This window comes from Nyctibius grandis, chromosome 6 (genome assembly GCF_013368605.1).
Source record: "Nyctibius grandis isolate bNycGra1 chromosome 6, bNycGra1.pri, whole genome shotgun sequence".
Lineage (NCBI taxonomy): Eukaryota > Metazoa > Chordata > Aves > Nyctibiiformes > Nyctibiidae > Nyctibius > Nyctibius grandis.
In genome coordinates this window covers 82,191,798-82,215,338 of record NC_090663.1, presented here as the reverse complement: position 1 = coordinate 82,215,338, position 23,541 = coordinate 82,191,798, and the positions used below count along the sequence as shown (strand labels likewise).

At 37.2% G+C, this 23,541-nt stretch overlaps 2 protein-coding genes across 5 annotated transcripts in view; one reads left to right on the top strand and one right to left on the bottom strand.

Annotated features, from left to right (window-relative positions):
* Positions 1-23,541, top strand: part of METTL14 (methyltransferase 14, N6-adenosine-methyltransferase non-catalytic subunit) — a 90,355-nt gene that overhangs the window by 7,752 nt on the left and 59,062 nt on the right. The gene's annotated exons all lie outside the window — the stretch shown is intronic.
* Positions 1-23,541, bottom strand: part of PRSS12 (serine protease 12) — a 45,891-nt gene that overhangs the window by 3,627 nt on the left and 18,723 nt on the right. The window contains exons 6-12 of the mRNA XM_068404254.1: positions 22,805-22,946; positions 21,847-22,043; positions 18,507-18,648; positions 12,239-12,444; positions 11,509-11,587; positions 9,283-9,405; positions 895-1,175 (exon numbers count right to left, since the gene is read on the bottom strand). Coding sequence (XP_068260355.1) covers positions 895-1,175; positions 9,283-9,405; positions 11,509-11,587; positions 12,239-12,444; positions 18,507-18,648; positions 21,847-22,043; positions 22,805-22,946 — 1,170 coding nt within the window. The remainder of the gene's footprint in view (positions 1-894; positions 1,176-9,282; positions 9,406-11,508; positions 11,588-12,238; positions 12,445-18,506; positions 18,649-21,846; positions 22,044-22,804; positions 22,947-23,541) is intronic.

Genomic DNA, 23,541 nt, shown 5'->3' with positions numbered 1-23,541 from the left:
AAAACCCCACCCTACAAGCCTGTCTCCTTTATTGCAGTACAGTGACCCAGACATCTGTGCACACAGATTAACGCATGTAAAGAGGAAGAACTGATGTTTGGCCTTGCCGCCTTGTCTCCTTGCCAGTTTGAATGAGTCAGTGGAACAAAGGCTTAAGTGTGGTTGCTGTCTTGCACTGTATTCAGCACCATAAAAACATGAAAGTAAGACATGGTTCTTAATTTGTAAAACATTTAAAGAACAAAGACCTTTGAAGAGGAAGAATCTTGTACTGACCTAAAAAGTAACTATACAGTTTGTCCAGAAGCCTGGATTGCAGACTGCATTGTGGCTCTCGTAAATCTTGGCAAGATGTTCTCTTACTCAAATCTTAACTGCTGATTGAAAATGTCAGTGGTAACAAGAGAGACTAAAAATGTTATTTTAAATTCTATTATGTGTATATTTTCTATCTATTTTTCTGTTGAAGTAGTGTAACTTAAAGAACCTTTCTAAAATATTCATTATACTTACCTTAAAAGCCTTTAATATATTAGAGCTGTTAGTCATGTTCTGAGGCAGGGGGTGATAAGCTGCTGCGCAGGGTGTGCCTGGCAACAAGTAAGCTTTTCATTCATGCTTGTCAATCTTACTGAGTCCATTTTACTGACTGGTTCTGTGACTTAGAGTGACATGGTTAATCGCCACTTTTCGCACGCAAACTAAATTCAGTAAACAAAGTGTTGTCATTCCTGTTCAGGGATCAGGAGAGAAAATATTCCCCTATATAAAAAGGGTAAAATTGTTCCGTTTTGAGCACTTTCTTACTTTACGTGTTTGAGAATTTTATTTTTTTTTAAGTAAGCAGCCTCAGGTAATGAGATTGGTGGGTGGAAATCATTGAAACATTTTTACCTGTGTCACCCCATCCAGTGATATAACAGTTGGGAGCAGTTTTCTGTGGTCTCTCTCTCCTTAATGGCAAACAAGCAGGTAAGACGTGGGTGCTGAATCTGGCACACTGTTCCTCTGGCCCCTGTAGCCTCACTAATGCAATGTCATAGTCGCTGTTGTCAGGCCTGTACTCTTTATGCATCACAATCTGTTGGACTCCAATTTCTTCCTCGTACTCTTCTGGTACCAGTGTGTGATAGTCTCCAACCCGCACAACGTAGTTCCAAGTGTTGTTGCCATACCTAAAATTGAGGTGAAAACAAATAGGGCTGGTTCATGCAAAGTCAGATCCTAAGCACACAAACAGATGTGATCAGGGTCTTTAGTGCTCGTATAAATAAGGATACCAGAAGTTTTTTTTAAAGAGCAAAAGTGCTTTCTCAGATGTTTAGATTGACATTCAAGTGTATCCTAAATGATATGAAAAAACTTTTCCTGAAGTTTCAAGTTGGGCTATGTTCCTTTTTGTGTATTTTCAGAGGCAAGGTTTCTTACGGCCATCTGCCATGACTGGCACATTTCAGAGGTGTGAGCAAGGTGTGCATTAGAAATGTATTTAGTAAGGGTAACACAAACTGACGGTAATTATAATGAAAACCTGAGTACTAACATAATTGTGATGCTCCAGATAATTACTGAAATGAAAACAGTGTTCAAGCTTGCTTTGTAGGTTGGTTGACAAATTCTATAGGTTTACATAACTTGATAAAAACCTCTTAGGTTAACTGAAGTTATAATAAGGAAAGCAAAGCATGTGTGCATCACAAGCACCTATTGTCAAAGTGACAGAAGGCCTGTAAATCTTAGACTTGTTTTGCATCTAATATGACCCCGGTTTCTTTCACATCATAGACTAAATGGTAAATACCTTAGAGACGGTTACTGTGGCTGAAATAACAATTTTCTGTGCATGCCTTTGGAGATTTTTGGATTACAGGACACACAGCCCTTCTCAGGAAAATGCAAACAAGGCAGTACTGTTGGGTACATTTATTTATTTTAAAATCTGGCTAAGCTAACACAAATATTTTTCCTTTGACTTCTCCCTTTCCCTCATAGCCTTCAACAGGAAATTTGTAATACGTGTGCAGAAAATACCCTACAGTATTCTGTCACCTTCTAACCTATACTTGTTCTTTTTATGCCCTCCAGCAATGTGCTGATCTCCATAGCTTACTAAAGCTTGCTTGGGGAGCAGCAGGCAAAGCAGGAACGTTACAGGTTTCTTCTGAACAATATCTATCTGTACCACTGAATGTTTCTTCTAATTGTGGGTTGCGTTCCTGGTTGTCTGCAAAACTTTCTTTGTCAAATTCTGCACATTTCCTTCAGGTCTTCTATGAGGAAAATTTCACTTCTAGGCTTCTAAGCAGAGAGGATTGCAGGCTGTGACCAAACATCTGTTCATCCGAAGATGACCTGCTATATAGGAAAAATGAAGTAACTTGTCTCCCACAAAATTTTTTCCAGTCTTCCTCCGTAGCAGTCTGTGTGAAATACCCTCCAGATACTGTATTTTCCTTGTGGTTGGAAATCAAAATTCTATAGCAGCTGGAAGTGAGGAGATGCAACCGATGCAGACTTTTAAAAGATACGGAGGTGTTTAAAAAAGTATTCATACTGACTTTAGTCTCGGAGGGAGAACTGAGAAAAATTAAATTGTGTATTCTACCAAATACATATTTCCTCCCTGAAAAAAATAGCTCAAGAGCTTTTTAAATTTGTGGATCAATATGTTCATCTCAAAGATATTTCAGAAAAAAACTCTATTTGTATGTGTTACATTACTAATCTTTCTGTTTTGACCACAAAAGTGCTAGTATTTTATAACTTATCACTGAACCAATTTTCATTAGGAATTTTCTATTAAGAAATGAGAGCATAAATAGGAAAAGAACATCAGAAAAGGCAGAAGCTTGCATCCTGGCTCTCCAGGCGTTTTGACTCCAGTCACTTCAAGTTTCTAGAATAGAGGTATTTCTTTGTAAGCTTTTTTGAAAAACAACTACTTGAATCTCTCTTTCTCTTGCACTAGATCTCACGTTCTCATTTCTAGATCTTCTTGTGTAGTTTTGCCAGTTTTAAAAGCTCACTAAGACTTCACAATTGATTCTTTTCGTCATAAAATAAATGGCAAAATTCCATGGCAGTAGGTTTGGCACTTGAAATATTGCTTTTATTTTTGTTGCCTTTAAGGAGATTCTTCAGAGTAAGAAAGGCTGTTAGGTCTTAACTAGTTTCTGGAGTTATATATATGCATCTGTAGTTGGCCATCTGAAGTACGCCATCAGTGAAATCCTAAATTCTGCATCCCTATAGATTGTCTGTCAAATCCTTGCCATCTGCTGCCTGCCAAGAACTTCTGCTCTGACACTGGTGAATCCCCTTCTGGGTCACTGTTGCCACACATCTTACATCAGGAAAGGGTAATCTTACCATACTTTGCCAAGACACTTAGTATTATCAGTCTAAACTTCTATTACTGTTACTCTGAGCTATGATGTGGGAGCCAGATAAAGTATAATCTGGCACTGGCTAGAAAACAGTGGAGGTTTTTACAGCAGTGCTGTGGTCTGATCTGTGACCTTGAGTGAGTTTCTTTTTTGTGTTTTCTTCTGCCATCTATTTGGCTTTCCTTAGTACAGCAAGGAGTAAGGCTGCACGTATCTTCAGTACATTAAAATCCCATATAGTACAGGCATCACTGAACACAGCTTTTTTCTAGTATTATTTCTGTGAAAGTGACTTTTTTATTAGTAAGTTGTGCATCTTTACAATAAAACGCCTGGTACATTTCAGTACCAGTTTATAGTGAATAGGTTTTATATATCTGCTTGCTATTGCTGCTGGGAATTTTTAGAAACTATAATTCAGAGTTTAATTTAGCATGTTTACATATAGATGGACTTGAAAGCAATTTTTTCTGGCCCATGTGCAAAAATTTCCAGTAATGCTTTGGCAAAACCGTAGCATTCGAAGTTAGGAACACATTTTTATATAAATATACAAATTAGGGGGGGAAGTATTTTTTCTTCCTCTAGTTATGGAAAATATTAGTAGGGAAATTAATCTGATTCCTTAGTTTAATCTTGTGTTCTGCAGAAAGTTGCATATGCAGTTCAGTATTTATATATGTATTAAAAGGTCGTTTGTCTCTTCATGTGGAGGCTATATAACCTCATAGGTAGTGTATTTCCTAGAACTACAGCTTAAAGATTTCTGAATTGGTTGCAGCAAGAGAAACTACCAAATGGAGGGCAAGTGTATTGATCACTTTGGCCATCTTTTTCATGGGAGCGCCTGTAATGTTGATTGACAGAAAGCATGCTACTGTGGTAGATAAGGCAGTTTGAATACACTATGAAAACCAAACAGACCCTGGTAGCTCATTTTATTGTATTAGCTAATCAATGCATTGGTCCTCTGTGAAACTCTTAGAGGAATAAAACGCCCAGCTACAGAATGTTTTACACGCTGACAGCACAACTCCCGCGCCCCTCCCCGAAGTGGACGAGGTCAGTGTAGAGGCAGGTAGCTGCATGGTCAGGGTGCACGGTATCAAACGGTCTTTCACTTTTACAAAATCTCTTTACAGAACAGATGTAATGCTCAGAACATAAAGAGTGTAGTGACACTGGGATGGGTTATACAGCCAATTTAGTACTTCTTTGGTGTCACTTCTTGCATGGGTGAGATTACAATCAATCTTGGCTGATGCAACTTTGTAAGATCTATTTTCCTCAGAGTAATTTAGAAAAGGAAGCTGATACAGAAAGTGCTTTACTTACTATTGCAGTGAAATGGCTTTATATTATTCTCATTTGAATTACTCTAACTTACATGCAAAACCCCTACTAAAATAAATGGAAGAGTTGTTTTTGTTACTGACATCTCAGATATATTATTCTGCTCAAATTTCATAACTGCATGATGACATTCCACTTTAAGAATCTAAATGATACAGCAACTGAGCCAAAAAAGTTAAGTAAAATTATGCTGTTTCCTTTACCAGTTAAGCAATATTAAATAGATTAATAATTTTTGCTACGGTCATTGTTTCTAACTGTTGATCTCGTTGCCTTTAAAAGCTATCATAAATAGGATTCTGTACCCTAGTATGTATTGATAGATATGATTTTTGAGTGTTTGAAAGTAATATTTTAACAATTTTTGGTACGCGTCAGAGTGTCATTGGAATACAAACGTACAAGGTCATTAGCATTAAGTATATATTTGCCTGAAATAATCTGCCAAAAACATTTCCAAAAGGTCACTGAAAATACTCTCTCATAGTTTACAGATACACCTTTGGCTCTGTGCAGCAAATCACCTATTAGTGCTATGCTTATAGTTTCTGGATTATAAAAGCTTTTTTACCATCAATAAATATTTGCCCATCTAAGTTAACCACTGTGTACATTGACATATAGATTTTGTACATATAAAGAAAGACAGTCACAGTACTTTGCAGATGTGTATTATCAGTGGTCCAATGGAAATCTGGCTCTCAAATAGAAAAAAGGTAATTTTACATGGTATAAATCTTTCTTCTTTATTTTTTTTTTTTTTAAATGTAATGGGTGCCTCTGCATTTTAGTTTATAGTCCTTATCCACAACATCAGTTACAGGATTTACCATATACTCTATCCATTATCTTTAATGCAATTTGAAGGGGGGAAGGGGCTGTGTGGTTTTTCAATATTTTTTTTAAACCTCATGGAAGTCGGAGTACTACAGAGTCACAAATGTATTTGGTGTTTGTGATTTAGATAAGAAACGAACACAATTCCTTCCTACTGATTTAATAATCAAAGGAACTTGATTTAATTGTTTATTTTGATTTGTAAGCCTAAGCATGAAGGAAGGTTGTTTATGAGTAGGGATAATGAGTGCTCTCCTGTCAGCCATATATCAGATAGTGTAGTAGAAAACTTGCTGCTGCTATTTAATGTTACATCCGTGACTTTGACAAAAGGAACAGTGTTCCCTTTAATAGGTTCCTGCTGTTTTTCTGCGTTATGGATGATGGTCATTTATAGCAGAATAACGAAGAAAGGAGATCCAGGAAAGCTCATCTTAATTAGCAGTACTGATTTTAAACTTTTAATAGAATGAGAAGTGCTGCTTCTCATGCAGATGTATGAAACTGTAATAGCTACAAGGCTTCTGGTGAGACGCTTAATGAGCAGCCTTTGCACAGATCTACCGTATTTCTGTGCATGCTCACATGCATAAGGCTTTCTTAAACTGATTTTTTTCTCTGTAGACAATTATATTTCTTCCCCCCTAGTAGCTGGTATTTGCCAAATGTGGAAATATTATAAGAGCTTCAGTACATAAAAAAGGCAAAGTAGTGTCAGGAGTGTCCACGCTTCCTCACCTAAAAGTCACCGATGAAATGGCAGAGAACCACTACACACACATCACATTTGAAGAGTGGAGGCAGAGGAGGAGTCTGGGGGTGCCTCATGAGTGGAAAATGATGTTGCTTCCAGGGTACTACCCCTCTGTCAGATGGCTGGGTTGGGCATGCCTTTAAGCTCTAGTGCAGCCTGGCAATGTTGACATTGCACCTCCTGGCAAGTTTATTTCCCAGCCAACCGGAGGATGGATTAGTAATCGGCCACGAGGCTAATATCATCCTGCTGCTAGTCAAGTAATGTACTGACATTGAAGGCACACCTGAATTCACCTCACCATTCACACTGAATTTGAGAAAACTGAATTTAATTCTGGAATCTACATGGGTTTCTGGTGCCTTACGAGGTATTTGGTTCCACTGTGCCTCAGCGTCCCTGGTTCTCAAAACAAAATTACCAGGCCTGCGTTGAAGTATACACAGGCTTTCAGGAATGCCTAAAGAAGCACTTAAATATGAGTTATATTATTAGAACAGTACAGTGTTCAAGTAACACCATATTTCCTAGAATGACATCATGGTCATTATAATTTCCTTTTTTTCCTATGACTCATATTTCTAATTATCCAAAGTTAGTATTTTTTTATGTATAGACCTGCAAATTCTCCATAGCTGTCCAAACCACTCAGAATAAAACTTGCTAATAAGATGGGTGGGTGGTGAGAGGAAAAATAGCTTCAAACAATTTTTGATCTTAAATTATGTGTATATGAAATTACAGAAACCAGTAATGCTGCTATACTACTGGCAAACAATTCCTATCATCGTGCATAAAATTGTATTTGATTTTTATTCATAGTACAGACGAGACCACTTTTGTTATTGAAGCAGTGTTCCAATTTCCAGGATATGAGAAATGGTATACTGGCCTTTCTCTTGTCTGTCTGTGGAAAATATGTGAAGAAGGCGCTTGATCTATAGATAGCTCGTGGAAACCTAGCCCCTTAAAATCACTCTGAGATCATTAGGAAGTTCAGGCCAATCTGTCCAATGTCAACTTAGAGCTAAAAGTGCCTTCTCTCTTCTACAGTAAACTAGTGCGTCCACAGGCTGTCGGAGTTGCATGCTTAGATCTAGGTTGCACAGTTTTAAATGCAACATCTGGGGCAAAACAATACTTTGGTCCCTGAGACCACATGCAACAATTTTAGGATAGCCTGAAACAGACCCTTGAGTGCCTGCACCCATCTGGTAGTATCACAGCAAACACTAACTCATTTCACCAAACTTTGTGAAAGCGTTCTAATAAGGCGAAGTGTTGGGTAACTAAAGTCTTGATGTGCACACAGAAAACATAACTGGCTTCCTGTGACCCCCTTTTTCTTTCCTTGAAGAGGTTCTTTGAGTAAAATGACAGAAAAGACTGCCTTGTTTTCAAGCCTTCACTCAAAGGCTTTCTCAAGATCTTAAGTTGCATCCTTAGTAATCACTACAGAGATGACGAACAGGGGAATAGGAAACCATTTTCTGTAAATTTTGATGATAGAAACTGAAGTGCGTTCATAGTTCTGCAGAAACAACTGGGACATCAGTAGAAGTAGGCAGAAATTTTATTGAGTTTGACCATTTCAGCTTGAAATACTACCAAGAAAAGTCCTTGATGATTTTCATGAAACATGAAACTGAAAAGATGTGCATATGATGCTAAGCAAAGGTAACAGTTTTCCATTCAAGTAAAAGTATACCTGACTCTTCTTTTTAGTTATTAGTGTGCAAAAGGAAAGGCTCAAAGTCCAAAGTTAAAGCATTTGCAGCCCACTTGAGCAAATTCTAGCAAATATTCTCAAAACTGCAATGCTGTTCTTCTACGCTTTTATTCCAGCCCATACTGCAACCTTTTGTAAGGATCCCAATGAAATAATTGCTGTTGAAAGCTTAAAATACTAGACCAGTATCCTTACTGTGCAAGTTGATGACTTTATACTACAGTAACTTAATCATCATTGAATTCCTGATGTCAAAATTACCGAAGAGGGGATATCATAAAAACTGAATAGGAGAATTATCAGTAACAGAATATCTGTTTCTGCAGAAATGGGAAAAGACATTTGAAAACGCTACATAATAGCTTAATACTGAGAATTGCAGAAGTAGTTAGACCAAGTCGATCAAATGGGATTTACAAGAGAGTCTAAGTTGCAAACCAGTTGCTGAACATATGGAAAGGAGCTGAATTTGGCATAGTTTTATTAGATGCCAGTGTCGGAGAATTATACCAGTATAACTGCTTAGCCAATTATTTCTTTTTTAAGGGGGATGGGACCTCTGTTTAGATGGCTGCAAAAGACAATTCTTTGTGTACTGTGAGATAACAGAGTAAGGCAGCTGCTCCAGCTTATTTGTGAAGAATAAGCAAAACGGCTTGGTCTCACTAGCGTCCAGTGTACAGATTTACTTTCCTGTTAGACTCAGCAAAATACATAATAGTGCTTTACCCTAAAATGGATTTTGGTGGACTAGTTCATCTAGTCACTGCAGTGTTACAGTAAAAATGTCTATCACTGCCAATATCTATCACTACCAAAAGAAATCCAAAATACTACAGTCCCTGTGTTTGATGTTTGCTCAGTTGTCTTCACTATAACCTGAAAGCCGTAAGCTGCAGTTTTGTTGGAACAGAAAATGTCAGAAGTATTGTCTATATCTTTTCATGGAAATGCTTAAATTGTGAATATAAATCTCGTGAATGATGACACGCAGAATAATTTCACTGTATTAGGGCGTTTTGTTTGTTTTTATATGGGGGGGAAGGAGGTTGCTTCGTAGGGTTTTTTTAAACCAAAGGCCAACTCTTTGGAACAGTTTTCAGTGGGCTTGAACTGGAATGTTTTTTCCTATACCCAGAACAACAAAATAGTTTGAAAATACACTATTTGATAGTGATTTCAAATAGTTTGAAAGTACACTTCACTAGTGAAGAGAGACCTACCTTTTAAAGCAGTGTGCAGCAGTGAGGACCCAGCAGCTGCTGATGAGAGTAGCACCACACAAGAGTCTTCCATCACCATGAGAAGATTTCAGTCGGAGTGCAACCTGCCATGGCCAGCCGCCCCTACAGAGAACATAAGGCTTTACATTCAGGGTACAACAATGGAAAAGTAAGGTAGCTTGTCAGTTACCTTGAATGTAAATCCTATTTAGTTTCTTTGACTGACATAGCTTACAAACCGTTATTATTTATTGAGTAACAGTTGAGAATACCTTTATATTCCTGCAGCATTCAGAATTCCATTTAACAATGCTCAGGATTACTTTATGGATTGTTTGGGCATCCAGCACTCTGAGCGCTTCCTCCCACTGTCAATTATTTTAATTTTCCCTTCTCAGATTGCACTCATTGTGCCAAAAATACATTCTATGGGTTCCTCGCCAAATACCATGCAAGTCAACAAACCAGAAATTTCCTGTCAACTGGAGAGGGGAAAGAAGGGAATTTCTTGAAAAGCTTAACCCAGCATCCTTCCTGTCTGCGTTAATATCTTTGTCGGGTCTGAGCTGTTTGAAAAGGGATGCTGGCAAACCAAGAGCAACTGTAGAAACCACAAATAATAGATTGGCACCTTTTTTTAGGCTGTGATCATCTGTTTGTATAGTAGATCTGGGATGCATATTGCAGGCCTATGAAGGCAGGATGGATTATTTTTTGCCAGTTTAATAGATTAGCAAAATATGGAATCATAAGGGAGAGGGAGAGAGGTATACCTGTAAGCAACAGCATCATCCAAGAATAAGCAACAGGTAGGCTTAGGAGTTTTCTGACTACTGTCAACTTGAATAGGTATGCTGGAGTACAAGAGCTGCCCAGGATCATCTAGTCTAGCATCCTATCTCAGAGTTGTCAGTGCCAAATGTTTTAAGGTAAGGTGGAGGAATTCTCATAAAACATAAAACAATTTAGACATTTTTTTAGTTTTGGAAGACAGGACTTAATATGTCTTTCCAAAATGGGGTAATATGGACAGCTTTGCATTTCCTGGTATGTATGTAAGTATCCAGTTCCTTTTCAAACTTTGTCAAGTTCTTTGTCTTAATGACTTCTTGTGACAATGAGTCCTTTTCTGATACTGTTCATACATTCCTTTTCTTCATTTTGAAGCATTTCTAAGTGCACTATTGGATTTCTCTCACCTTTTTGCTTCGTCTAACATCTCTGTGCTTATTTATTATGAGATCAAGTTTCTCGCTCTGACTTAATCGTGCAATCCATTATTTGTCACCGTTTCATTTCATCCAGTGTCCTTTGGTACACGTATTCTGAGACAATAATTCTCCATCTTCTTTTTCTGTACAATGCATTATTTATTATTCTCATTTGTCTCTTTACTGAGGTAAGTAATCCTACTTTGCTCTGTCTGACTTTATTTAAATGTTTTTTTGGGCTCCCTCTTGTTACTGTTCTTTGAAGCTCCTCCACTTAGGGAGTGTCTTTTTTGAAATGGATTGATTGGTGCTGTGCATGTACTTTGAAATAGGTTGCACAATGACAGGTAATGATACTATTAAGTGCATTTTTTGCAATCCCTTTCATAAGATTCTGTGAATATATATTTTTTGTGGTTACTCACAACTGCTAAGAAAAAGAAGCCTATACTTCCTATCGTAGCATTTAGTAGTAGTAGTATTCAGTTAATCTGTTTATATTAACTAAATGTAAATATGTCATTAAAAGCTAAGAACAGAGTGTTAACAAAAAGCCTGGTTTTATATCTGCGTCATCATTGGGGCTTATTTTGTGAAGGAAAATCAGGTCTTAGGCAGTGAGTCATACCCAGGCCTTTTTTTTTTGCGTAGGTAGCATTTAAAAACTTGTACTATATTCATAGCTCTCTTCATATAGCTCACATCCTCATATCAAGATATCCTTTGAAAAAAAGTAAAATGGCTATTTTGAAAGTAAGACATTTAACCCAATCAAGGACTAAACCCATAAGCATATACAGATTTTCAACTAATGCTGCAAGTATTTATCAATGAATATTTTTTAATTTCCTAACAAATTTGCTTTGAGTATATTTCTGCTTCTACCTCATGACAAGCCAAAAGAAAAACAAATAACAAGCTTACAATAAAACCATAAATTAGGCAAACCGTTTGTGGCAAATACATGTCTTAGAAGCTTTATATTCAGAATTACTTGTCTTTACCAGATATTTACCGTAAAGAATTTTTCCCACCAATTATTCGCTTTTGTCGACGATGTAGTAACCTCAATCCACAAACAGAAGCAAGAGAATCTAAACCAGAAAGGGAGATGTAGACAGCATTAAACTCAAAATGAAAAGCAGCCAATCTTCATTGAGAATTAACTAAAAAAAACCACAAAGGCTGAAGTTATTCTGTGTTTCATGGTGGTTTTTAACAACCAAATTTTGCTTGGGGAAAATACACTGAATTCTCTCAGCCTTAGAAATTCTTTTTAGCTGAGACCTTTTGACTGTGATCACAGAGCAATTTACACATTTGTGCTCTGCTTCTCAAGTATAGGATTTTTTTTACAGGGTGCTTCCTTATGTCATCATGTAAGTGGAAGCAGAGCTTGGCATAACACCTAGGTCTCAGTCCTCAGCTGAAGATAACCTATACCTTGAAAAGTTGACAGTAGCTGTCTAGCTTTTTGCATTTTCATGTCTCTTGTACAATTTAAGAAACGTGGCTGCAACAAATACCCTGTAGCATCTGAATAGGCTTTGTGATCCCTTCCTGCAGCTAGCACAGCAATAAGATCACATAGTGTAAGTGGAGAGGATTTCCCACCGCTTTTATTTCTATAATTCTTTTGATATAACTGTTTCCTCTGTGAGGTGGGATTGTTCACGTCTGTCTTGTCCTACCACGACAGTTCCCCATCCAAACCTATTGGTCTGCCACTCACAACGGGGCTTCACCTTTGTTGCTGTTCCCAGGGGCCACCTTGCTTGGGTGGTCACAGATCACCCCCGCGTCCTCGCTGTGACGGCAGTTGTGTGTCCCAATGTCCTGCTTGATGCAGTCTGCCAAGGATCTCTCGTTTCCTGTACACTTCACGTTATCCACGTGGATCGGGCCTTTGCCCTCCCCAAAATATGCCATTGTCCTTGCTCTAGCCGGACCTCTGGAAACAGAGCATATTTTTTTTATTAAACATTTTGAGGCATTATTCTACATTTTACTCAACTGAAGTATTTCAGAGTGAGTAGTGAAGGACATTGAGGTTTTATTCCAAGTCCTGTCATTGATTCACTTGATGACAACTTTTCTTCTCATTGCCTCTGTTACTCTGGTAGGTAGAAAAAAAAAATCAGTGTAACAAAATTGCTACAGTTCATTAATGTTTAAGAAGTGCTTTTATGTATCTAGTTAGAAGGCACTATGCAAAGTATTTTACATTGTAACGGCATTACAAATATCTGTAAAGCAAAATATGTGAAAGCTGCTTTTTCATAATCTCTTTAATCCTCGTATAAAATCAGCATCTGTGAATGCTAAAAATAATTTGTTCTGGTCTGATTCCCTCAGAAAGACGGGCCAGTTAAATACAGTATACTTGAAGTGTAGTAGGAGCTATGATTTACAGATCTATTAGTTGTTAACAGTTATTAACATATTTCGTTATCATGCCGTTTTTAAGGTGCACCCCACAGCTGAGTTCTAAAACTGTAATGTAGTTGGAGAAAGGCTGAACCCAGTTCAGTCTCAGCCCCTACCTCTTCCTGGGAGGAACCCTGTGCTTAGTGCTGGTGTAGCATTTTCATACATAGGCCTCAAGGCACTTTACAAAGAAGGTCAGTGTGATAATCCTATGCTTGTATAAGGATAAGTATCAAACCTAAGTATTTAAATGTCAGACTTAGGACATTTTATTAGGGTCTGAAGTCCTGATCCTTATAGCTTGTATGTGGTGTCATGCAGCTTCAGCAGTGACCACAGTGGCAGCTGTGTGAATGATCTCTTTTGAATGATGAACTTTTTTCCCAAATGAGGAAGTGGATGAACAAACATAATAAAACCCAACATGTATTGTGAGTGTAAGCATCTCATTTGGTAACTTTTGTGATAGATTATTACTTTCAATTGCTTATGATAATGCTTCGTAATATATAAATAGGCATTTTGTTGTATACAGTTCAAGAATCAGAAAGAATTATGAGTGGGAGACCACCCAACTGGCTATACGGAGAAGTGGGGCCAGAAGCCACAGCCGCCTCTAGATGTGTCTGAACTGCAAGTTTACATATCAGTTAAGAGCAATTTACTGATATTTTATTGTGATAAAAATATACGGAATACTAGGTAACTAAAATGTTGTAGAGGAAGAGAATTTAACAATGAAAATGTATTAGGCAAGAAAATATTTCTTTCCCTTTACCTCATTTTATACCTCTTTTAATACCTGCAGTGTTGGGGAACATAGGTGAGAATGGCATAAAGAGTTTATGTCCCTTCGTCAGCTAGGGATTCTCTGTTGGGGAGGAATTTTCATTTGTCATACCATTTTCAAAGCTTCATCATACTAGAAGTGTGGCTGGATCAAACTCAGAGAATCCAGCCCTCAATTGGCCGTATCCATATGATCAAAACATGAAAGTAGTACATACAAGCTTCCTCCTTTTTCAAACTTGCACACAGAAAGCCTTGCCTGTTTGGATTTTTTTACCACATACTGAAGGGTAGGCAGGCAGGTTTTCTAAGTAGGGAATGTTGGTTAGAATGCATGAATTGTAAAAAGCCAGGAAAGAGAAGCATGTAAAACATTTGATAGAGATGATACCACAAGGTCAACTGTCCTTACACATTTTTAATTTCCATGGCTAGCATGTATTTACCAGATAATCCAAAGCCTTCACTGACTTTGGAACCAGTATAGGACAATCTTTGCCTAATGAGTTCAGTATGATTTAACTTGTCAGTCACAAGCAATGTGTCTTATCTTGCTCCAAATGTTTTTCTTTTGTGAATGATAATCTGATTGCAGATAACTACAAAAAAAACCTCCAACCCTCCAATAGCCGTGGGCAGCTGATGTGTCCATGTATGCTATTACAAAATAGTGAGACAGTACAGGCACTCATTGCAAATTCTTACCTCGTTTTGGTATCTCTATGTCAAAAAAACAAAGTTTCTGCTTTAGGGCATTGCTCTAAAATTCCTCAGGATATTGAAAAAAACTGTGTTGTGAATCACAACGGTATTCTTAGCCGTTCCCAGAAAAGTATTTATTGTAGTTTAGTACAGAATTGTCTCTGCAGACTCTTACCGGCTGCTTAATAAGGGCACTGCCTCCATTGGCTTACCAGAAAAATCTCAAAGAATACTCTGACATCTGTGAGGTCACATATGTGAATATTTTAGGTGAAAGAGGTGTAGAGAGACAAAGATGAGGGAGGGAACTTAGTGCGTATGGATTGCAATCATGTGTTGACATGAACTGAGTCATGGGACTTGGACTGCAGAGGCTCTTCATACCTTTATATGAAAGCTATCCATCTCTTACTGTGCATCAGTAATCTCTCAGTTTGCTGGTAATTGCTATAAAAGGTGTGTCCATACCCACTCTTAACAAAAAGCCCCCAGTGCTTAAATAGAACATCTACCAGGAAGCAAATGTAGAAATTGTGATGTTCTAGAGCAAGGAGTGCAGCTTAATAGAGAAACTTATTTCATATAATTGGGAGATCTTTAAATGTAGAAGTGTTAAGCATTATGTGTTTGTAACGTGATGGAACATGCTCTTACAACTGGTTTTAGTCCACCCTTAACAAAGGTGTATGTGTCCCTTAATTGCTGCTCTCCAAGCCAGCTATTTATGCACAGATGACCATCAGAGAAACAGCCTTTTTGCTTGCTCAGATCTGTCCCTAGAGAGAAGGGCAGCTTCAGGACTTATCCCCTAGCTTTTCTCAGACTCAAGGCCATACACAATAACTTGCTGAGCTCTTCAGATGCAGTATTACCATTATTCATAATACTGTTAATCAGGAAATCCAGTTGATTAGTATAGATGGCCAACTACCCTAGAACTTTTTTTTTCCTGTAGTGGATCATTTGTGGAGCACTAATGGTAGGATATTTGTTCATTTGGTTTGTGTGTGGGGGGGTATGTGCATATGCATTCTTATAAGCCTGTCCTAAATGAAAGGGGTCCAATTTTACTGGGCCACTTAATTCACTGAAATGCAAGAGCTTGTAAAAAAGTCTTTTGCTCTTTGTTCATTCTGTCAAAATACTTTCGTATGTTAAACCCAGTCACATAGTTGATAGTACTTCAGAAAAGGTGTGTGTTCTCTTAGTGTTTATCTTGCTACAAATATAATTTGATTAGGGTGCTATTAATTATTTTTATGTTTTCATGACTGGTTTTAGCCAATTAGTAAGGCTGTTTTCTAATGTTCTTTATATTATGTTTTTCTAACATTAATAATGGATTTGGCAAACTGGCTTAATGAGACATCTTTTAAACTAGTATTGCTTTGAACCTAGTGATTTTGCCAACTCAGGGATTTTCTTATTTCAGTCGCAGAATGAACCCTAGTAAATGGCTAAGAATGTTCCAAAGCAGGATTTCATAAAATAAATGTACAGCTAAGCATTGACTATATGAATAATATATGCAGGAAAAACTCAGTCCATTTTCTCAGTGTTTACCCTTTGCTTACACAACTCTTCCTTTTTAAGGCAGTCTTTTCTCCCATTTGTAATAATAAATGTGTGATTTTTTTTTTCCCCAAGGAATGTAATTCGCCAGTAGGAAAGACTTGAGAATTAAACACAGCATTGTAAAGGGAGTTGAATGATACTGTTTAGTTCTGTGATCAGTCTTAATGAAAACTGATGTCAACTTCAGTACTAGGTGCTTTTTGAATTCCTCCTAGGAAAAGGCCATAATGTGTTTATTTCTAAAGAAACAACATTCGTCAACCCTCCAGCTCAGGTGCATGAACCCAGAAGCCCCAGCCTTGCTTTGGAACAGTCAAGTCACCACTGATATAATTTGAACTTCAGCAAAAAGACCTGTGCATGAATTTCTAGGCCCAGCTAGATGAGCAATTCCAGCTCATCAGTGCACGTAACGATATAGCTGGTTTTGTGGAATGCAACTGTCTAGACATAGGGTCACCAAGATCCAGCATTTCCGACAAGCACTCCCAATTTCTGGAACCTAATTTTAGATTTCTAAAATATGTCTGTCCCTAGTCCTTCAGGAAACATGTGCTCTGTTTTATCCTATAATCTTAACCCCCCCATTCTGACATGACACAAATTGAGAATCCAGCCAACTGTCTGTCCTTGCAGAGATTTAAAAACAGAAGGTGGGGATAAGTGGTTGAGTTTGATCATCTGAGGGAGACATAAAAGGCCAGAGAGGCTGAGGATCAAGCAGACTAGATGAACCGATTCAGTGGGAGATAATACAAGTCAAGTTCTGTAGTTTTGAAGCCATAGTCTACTACTACTTATAAATATACCTTACTAAATGAATACCAGATAATTTTAAAAGGCAGATATTTTGTGTTCAGACATAATTTGATGATACTCAGTTGCCCAAACTTCACGTTGTTAGATACAGCAAACAGACAACATGATTTGTGTTTCTTAAGCTCAGATTTCTTTACAGATACACTCAGAGAAGACATTTCACTAGTTTCCTGTTGTATTTCACTAGTGTTCTGGGTATTTTTCAGCTCATATTAGTTCTGCTATTTGTACGTCTGCCCTATAGTTGTTTTATCTTTACTGCTCTTACGTATCCAGAAACAAATTGCTTGTGAGTGATGTAAGCCTAATTAAGCAACTTAGTTTGAAAGTGATACATATACGCTGCGGTGCTTTTAATTAGAGGGTGTTTTTGTCCTGTCAGGTCTATTCCTATAGTAAATGAAGCTTATTCAAATTACTGTCATGCAGGCTGAAGCCATAATCCTTTGTATAGCAGTTGTATCAAATCTCCAAGCTACATCAAGTCAAGCCAGATCAGTAAATGAAGGAAAAAAAACATGACACTAGGAATTCGGTAGCTGGTGTGCCTACATCTGAATGCAGCAATCATAGCCACACCTTGTGACAGCGGACACTGACCTGTTGCTGTATTTCATTAAAAAATTTAACAGTTAGGTTAGAACCTATAAGGATTTCAAAGTCATCCTTAAGATTCACAAAAGATAAATATTAACGATACGCAAAATTCTACCTTTCAATGAAAACAGATCAAGAGCTTTTTGAATCAATACAACCATTACCTCTGGAATTTTAGCTAAATTCCAGACAATTTCAGTAAACCGTGGTAAACCAAGTCTAGGTTCTGAATATTTGTATTTTCTTGGCTAATATAATGAAAAAGGCATTTTAAATTCCCCAAGGTTTTTCTATGTATATTGTTACATCAAATCACTAAAGCCCTAGAATTTAGGTACCTTAAGTTTTTCTGTGTTGACTAAAGACAACCTAATATAAAAATTGTTATATGAATGAAAATTTTCACTTAAGTGTGGTGAGACACAGAGCTCACACACAAAATCATAAATACAACAGAATCTACATAGTTCACAGAATATGTAATCATCTGTGCTATTCTAGATGTTAATATTAGTTTCCCTCATTTTTTCCAAAATAGAAATTTCACTCTAACTTTTTAAAAACGTTTAGATATCGGAAAACTGAAGATGAAAGAAGTAAAATAGGAACAGTTTGAGTGGCAAAGAGCACAGAGCAGATACACTAAATCACATTCTCTTCTCAGTTACATTAGTGCAACTAAGTGTGAAAAAAAAATTGGTGTAATATGTTTATATCATACAGACATGTAGCACCATAAGTGACAAATAAAATACCGTGTTCAGTCAATAGCTTAGTAATTTGGAATATTTAACTTCTAAAAAAATATTTAATACCTATCCTTAGCTTGCATTTCAGTTGGCAGTCAGACTGCGATATGACTTTAAATATTAAAATTCCTTTTCCCAATTATGCTAGTTAATGAATACTCCTTTTTGAAGACATAGCCTGCTACTTCTCATCCAAATAGTATAAATACACTTTTCTAAAAGAATGCCAAACAGACAAGTTTTAAAAGGCATGTGTGTTATCAGACATAAGTTGGTGATGTGCAGTTGCAGAAACTTAACATTTTTAGATCCAGCAAACAGATAACTTGAGAAACAGCTTAATGAGTTTTCTTACTTGTAGCCAAGCTGTCGACAGACTACAGCTGCATCCTTATCAGACCATCCATCATCACAAATTGTGCCCCACTGGCCATTGATAAAAATCTCTACACGTCCTTCCTTCTTATTCTCACCATCCATCAGCCTGATGGGAGGACCTGGGAATAAATTACTGCTGTCAACTCACAACAACAGAAGCAAGAACTAGTACTTTAAGTCATTTTCATCACATTCAGTATATAGGGTTAACTGATGTTTATGTTCAACAAGCCTAATAACAGCTGTTAAAGTAGTCATATTTTTCCTGGCTGGCAAAAGGAAGCAATTTGTACAATTTACAAGACAAATATGAAATATTGCTGTATTTTGAACTTCAGCGTTCATCTGGACCCTTTATTTCATACAAATATGTGACATAGCTCAGAATTTGGCCACAGTGGGCACAGAACAATTCTCCCCCTAAAGGCAGCAAACACCCAAGATGATACCTTTGATATGATACCCTGTCCTGGTTTGGCCAATATCTGCCACAGGTTTAATAGCCAGCCCAGCTTTAAACCGTGACATACCCATACAAGCTGGACACGTTTTCCTTGCAGAAACTTTATAGGTGAATGTATCTATATTTCAGTTCATAAATCCATTCTCAAATGGGTTCCTACCACTCTTAACCACTATCTCAGCAAAAAAGCACAGCATTGTGTTGAACTTCAGTTGCTGCTTACCGTTATGCATGCTGTTCTGTAGCGTATTTTGTGTGATAGCATAATGTTCTACAGCATGTTATTCTAGACTAATGTGTGATTATTTTTCTAGCAATTTAAATTGATTGCTTATTCAGATATGTTCATAATACCAAATCTCACTTATGTGGATTAGTCAGATTTAATTAATCATGGTTCGTTCAGTGCTTGGCCTGTAGTTATTTTTGAATCATTAGGCAAAGTACTTATTTGATTCTCACTTACATTAAATCTCCTTTATAGCATGCGAGCAATGCAAGTAGCCTTAAAGCAGTTATGAATTCCTCTGAGGCCTCTTTATAATGTTTAAGTGAGAAACACCTTCTAAGTCCTTTAGTATGTCATACTTTATAATCCTTAATACACCAATTAGTGTTTCTTTTTAGAATAATTGGAAAGACTGTTCCTCATCCTTCTAACCTGTTTCCAATCTTTTCTAAGCCTGTAAGGATGAGAAATTACTTAATTATGCTCTTAAATAAAGCAGTATTTTGAGACACTGGCATTTGAAATTTAATTCAGATTAATTTAGGGTATGAATAACTTTTGTATACCAAACTTTAATCTGTATCAGAGCTAGTTAAATCGGACCTAATTCATTAATTAAAAGAGATAAGATTTGAAAACAAAATTAAAGTCTGTTTGCTTCAAACGTCAGTTAAAGCATATTGTTTATACTGGAATTCATACTGACTGGACAGTTACATGAATTAGCTTCATCAACTTTCTGTTTAGCTACATCGTCATGACCTTGCATACTAAACAAATGTTGTTGTAGTTATCGTAGTGTATTCTATCTCATTTTTGATGTTCCTTAATGTCTGTATTTCCTCAAGTCATATCATCTACTAATTCCTCATATCTTTCCACTGAATTCATTCTTACAGGGAGAAAACAGACTTTTTCAAATGCTGGGAAGTAAATGGTAACAATAGAGCCTTTGTCCACTTCCCAATCAGAAATCTTGTAGGAAATGTCAGATACACTGTCTTAATTTTTTTGTTGAAATGATGTGTTATTCTGGAAGAATATGATTTAGGTGAAAATTATATTACCCAGCATGGGATACTAATGATACAGTATATCTATTTTATGTTATCTCATCTTCTTGTGATTTAGAAAAAAAATATATATTTATGAGCACGAAATTAATACAGCTTTCTGGTAATGGGGGATGTGAGAATGTTACCATATGGATGCATTTAACTGAACCAGACCTCCTTCAGCTAAGATTATATTTTATAGGAATTTGAGCAAAGCAGCACAGATGGTTTGCATCTGTAAAGACAGCAGTCATGATTTGAATTCCTGTTATTTTTGGTCTGAGAAAATTCTTTCTACCAAATATGATTTGACATCGTCTACACATAATGGAACTATATGGCAACATAAAACATTAATTGTATTGTGAGAGGTCAAAAGGCTATAAAGAAAAAGACTACAAAGAGGGAGAGACTAGAAAAGTACACGTGGAATTGCTGACTGTTGTTATAACAGGTAGCAGTGTCATGCAGTAAATCCATGTCTTGGTGTGCAGGATAGACCTTCAGTCTGTAATTTCCAGAGAACTTCAGGCACCCAGGCATACAAATCCATTAGATTTCAGTAGAAGCTGTGAATCTTAACTCCACTAGTTATAATTCTTATTTCAAAATTTGCTAAAATATACGTGGGTAAACTAAAGAATATCAGCAACAATTTTGTAAAGGGCTACCTACTGACAAGCTACTAACTTTGTATGTAGCAAATTTTAAAAATGAAACTTTTTCAGAATTGCTGAGCAGCCCATTCATCCCCTGTAATTTTTACTGTGCCTATCTGACAGCCAGATTTCTTGTTTAATTATCTACATGTGGGTTTAGGAATCTTTGGAATTCATTTGTATATATTTTGTTCTACAATGCCACTGTGTAATTAGTATTTTTCTCTCATTTCTTTTCTTATCTGTCTTTTTGTTCTTTTTTTCATACAAGTTTGTAGGCTTTTGACATTGGAACTGGCTCTTTGATCTGTGTTTGCAGTATCATGCTGTCCTGGTCAGCAAGCGGGTCCCATTCAGCCAGGCACAATATAAATGATAGGCAATAGTAATACAGAAATAATTTCATGCTTCTCACCCTTCATTCTTGCTACCTCTGAACTTCCCTCTTTCTCCGTATCTCTTTTTTTAGATTGTCTGAATGTAGGGCCATAGGAGGATATACTATTGATTTATATTCCTCAGTGCTCGGGTACGTCTCCAACTTCTGATAGCATGAGACAGTTACTTAGAACTTGGAGAGTGCTGAGTGAAATGCAGCATGCCATTAGGAAGTGCTGAATAGGTCTAAAATCTGGTGAAGATGGAGAGAACAGGATCTCTGGAATCTGACTTTGTTACCTTACAAATTTGTGTTGATCTTCAATGTTCTGGCTGTTTATGTTCCTTTAAACAAAGCCTGATTACTTCCTATGATCTTCAGGAGAAAAGTGAGCTTTTTTTCCCTTTCTGTTGCTTCTTTGCACGTGTCTGCCAAATACTCAGGTTTTGAGCATCCTGAAGTATGCTATTCTTCGCTCAGATCTGCACCCACCGCAGTATTCATACTGTGACTTTACCAAGGGATGCCTTACCAAGCGAGAGTTTATGGCTGTCGTTATCTGGGTGGCAAATGAGACTGACATCCTCCTGATGGTTGCAGTCATGCTTTCCCCACTCTCTCCTTGAGCACTGCAGAAGGTTTGTCTCCTTCCCTGAGCAGCTGACATCATCCAACCAGATGGGCCCAGAGCTTCCTTCTGAGTAGCTCTCGGCTGCACTTTTTCCATACCTATATAACACATACGTATACGTAACGTTTTGGTCCCCAGTGATCAGAGAGCATGTGATACTTTTAAGTACTAGAAAGGAAATAAATTATTTATGAAGAAATAAAGGTTTATCAAGGAGTAACAGCAAACAGTGTTAACCATGACAGAGCAGATTCAGTTAGCATTAAATTCCATGAGAGCACTATGCACTGCTTCTTTGGTAATGTTTTTTTAAGGAATTACTGTTACATTAATACAAAGTAGTGAAGAGTGAATGCATTAAACTCTTAATGGGATTTTTTTTTCTAAAATATGGTTTTACATACATAACAGCATTCCAGGGCCAGACTGGGGGTTTTTCTGAGCTATATCCAGAAGGACTTATACCTTGAAAATGTCTGTGATTTTTAATGACTGTTCAACAAGCAAAGATTTTGAAGAATCAAACTTTCATAGGCAAAATAGAATACAACAGATCAGTTTTTCTCTGTAGCATATGCATTGATCTCAGTTAGCCAAAAAGGTGATTGGAAGGAACTCAGTGAATAAAGACTGCTGAATCACAACCCCACTTGAAGCTTTTTCTTCTACCTAAACCGAAACCATAAATATCTCTTCGAGACTGAGGGAAGCAGGCCTTAATGGGTTTTAACTCAGTAGTTTCTATGAAGCACTCAGCTAATATTAAAAAAATAGACTCTTGAATAATGTAGGGTTCGTGTAAATGTTTGTCATCATTGTCAAGTCAGAAAGTCAGATATCTAATATTAAGTAGTCTTACTTAAATCCCAGCTGTCGGCAAACGACCTGTGTATTCAGCTCTGTCCACCCATCATCGCAGATTGTGCCCCACTGCCCGCTATAATAGACCTCCAGGCGTCCCTCGTGACTGCCTTTCCCACTTGTTAGTCTTAATGCACCATCTGTGTCATTAACAAGTAAGGAAAAACAAAAACAAGAATCAGTTTTTCTTAGGCCAATTATTGTTCTAAAACAAAATTAACAACATTGCATTTACTGCATCTGATCAGAATATTATACTACTAAATCGAGTGCTGATCACTAGGTGCCATTTAATGAGATGATGAAAGAAATGCCATAATGCACCCGGTCAGCTGTGAAGTGTTGCATAATGCAATCGCTTAAGTGCAAGCAAAATAGCACAAGATATTGATCCCCCAAGCCAAGATCCCTACATGCCAAGATGGCAGGAGTGGGCTCTAATTATGTGATTTCTCTGTATATACACCTTATCTTTTTCTTTGTATATTCTGTTATTTCCCATTGCTTTTATGCTGAAATGCTTGCTGCGATTGATAGATGAGGCATGCCCCACATAGTAAGGCTTTGTGTTGAATAACGACATTTTATGTACCTGTAAAATTTCCGTAGCCAACAGCTGGTTCATTTTGCTACTGCCAGAACGCTTTATTGCTGTGGGGTTTTGTGCATCTGCAAACTGTAAATTAAATTCTCTTTCCAGAGCTGTGAACTTTGCATTTGTCACTGTTTTCCTGT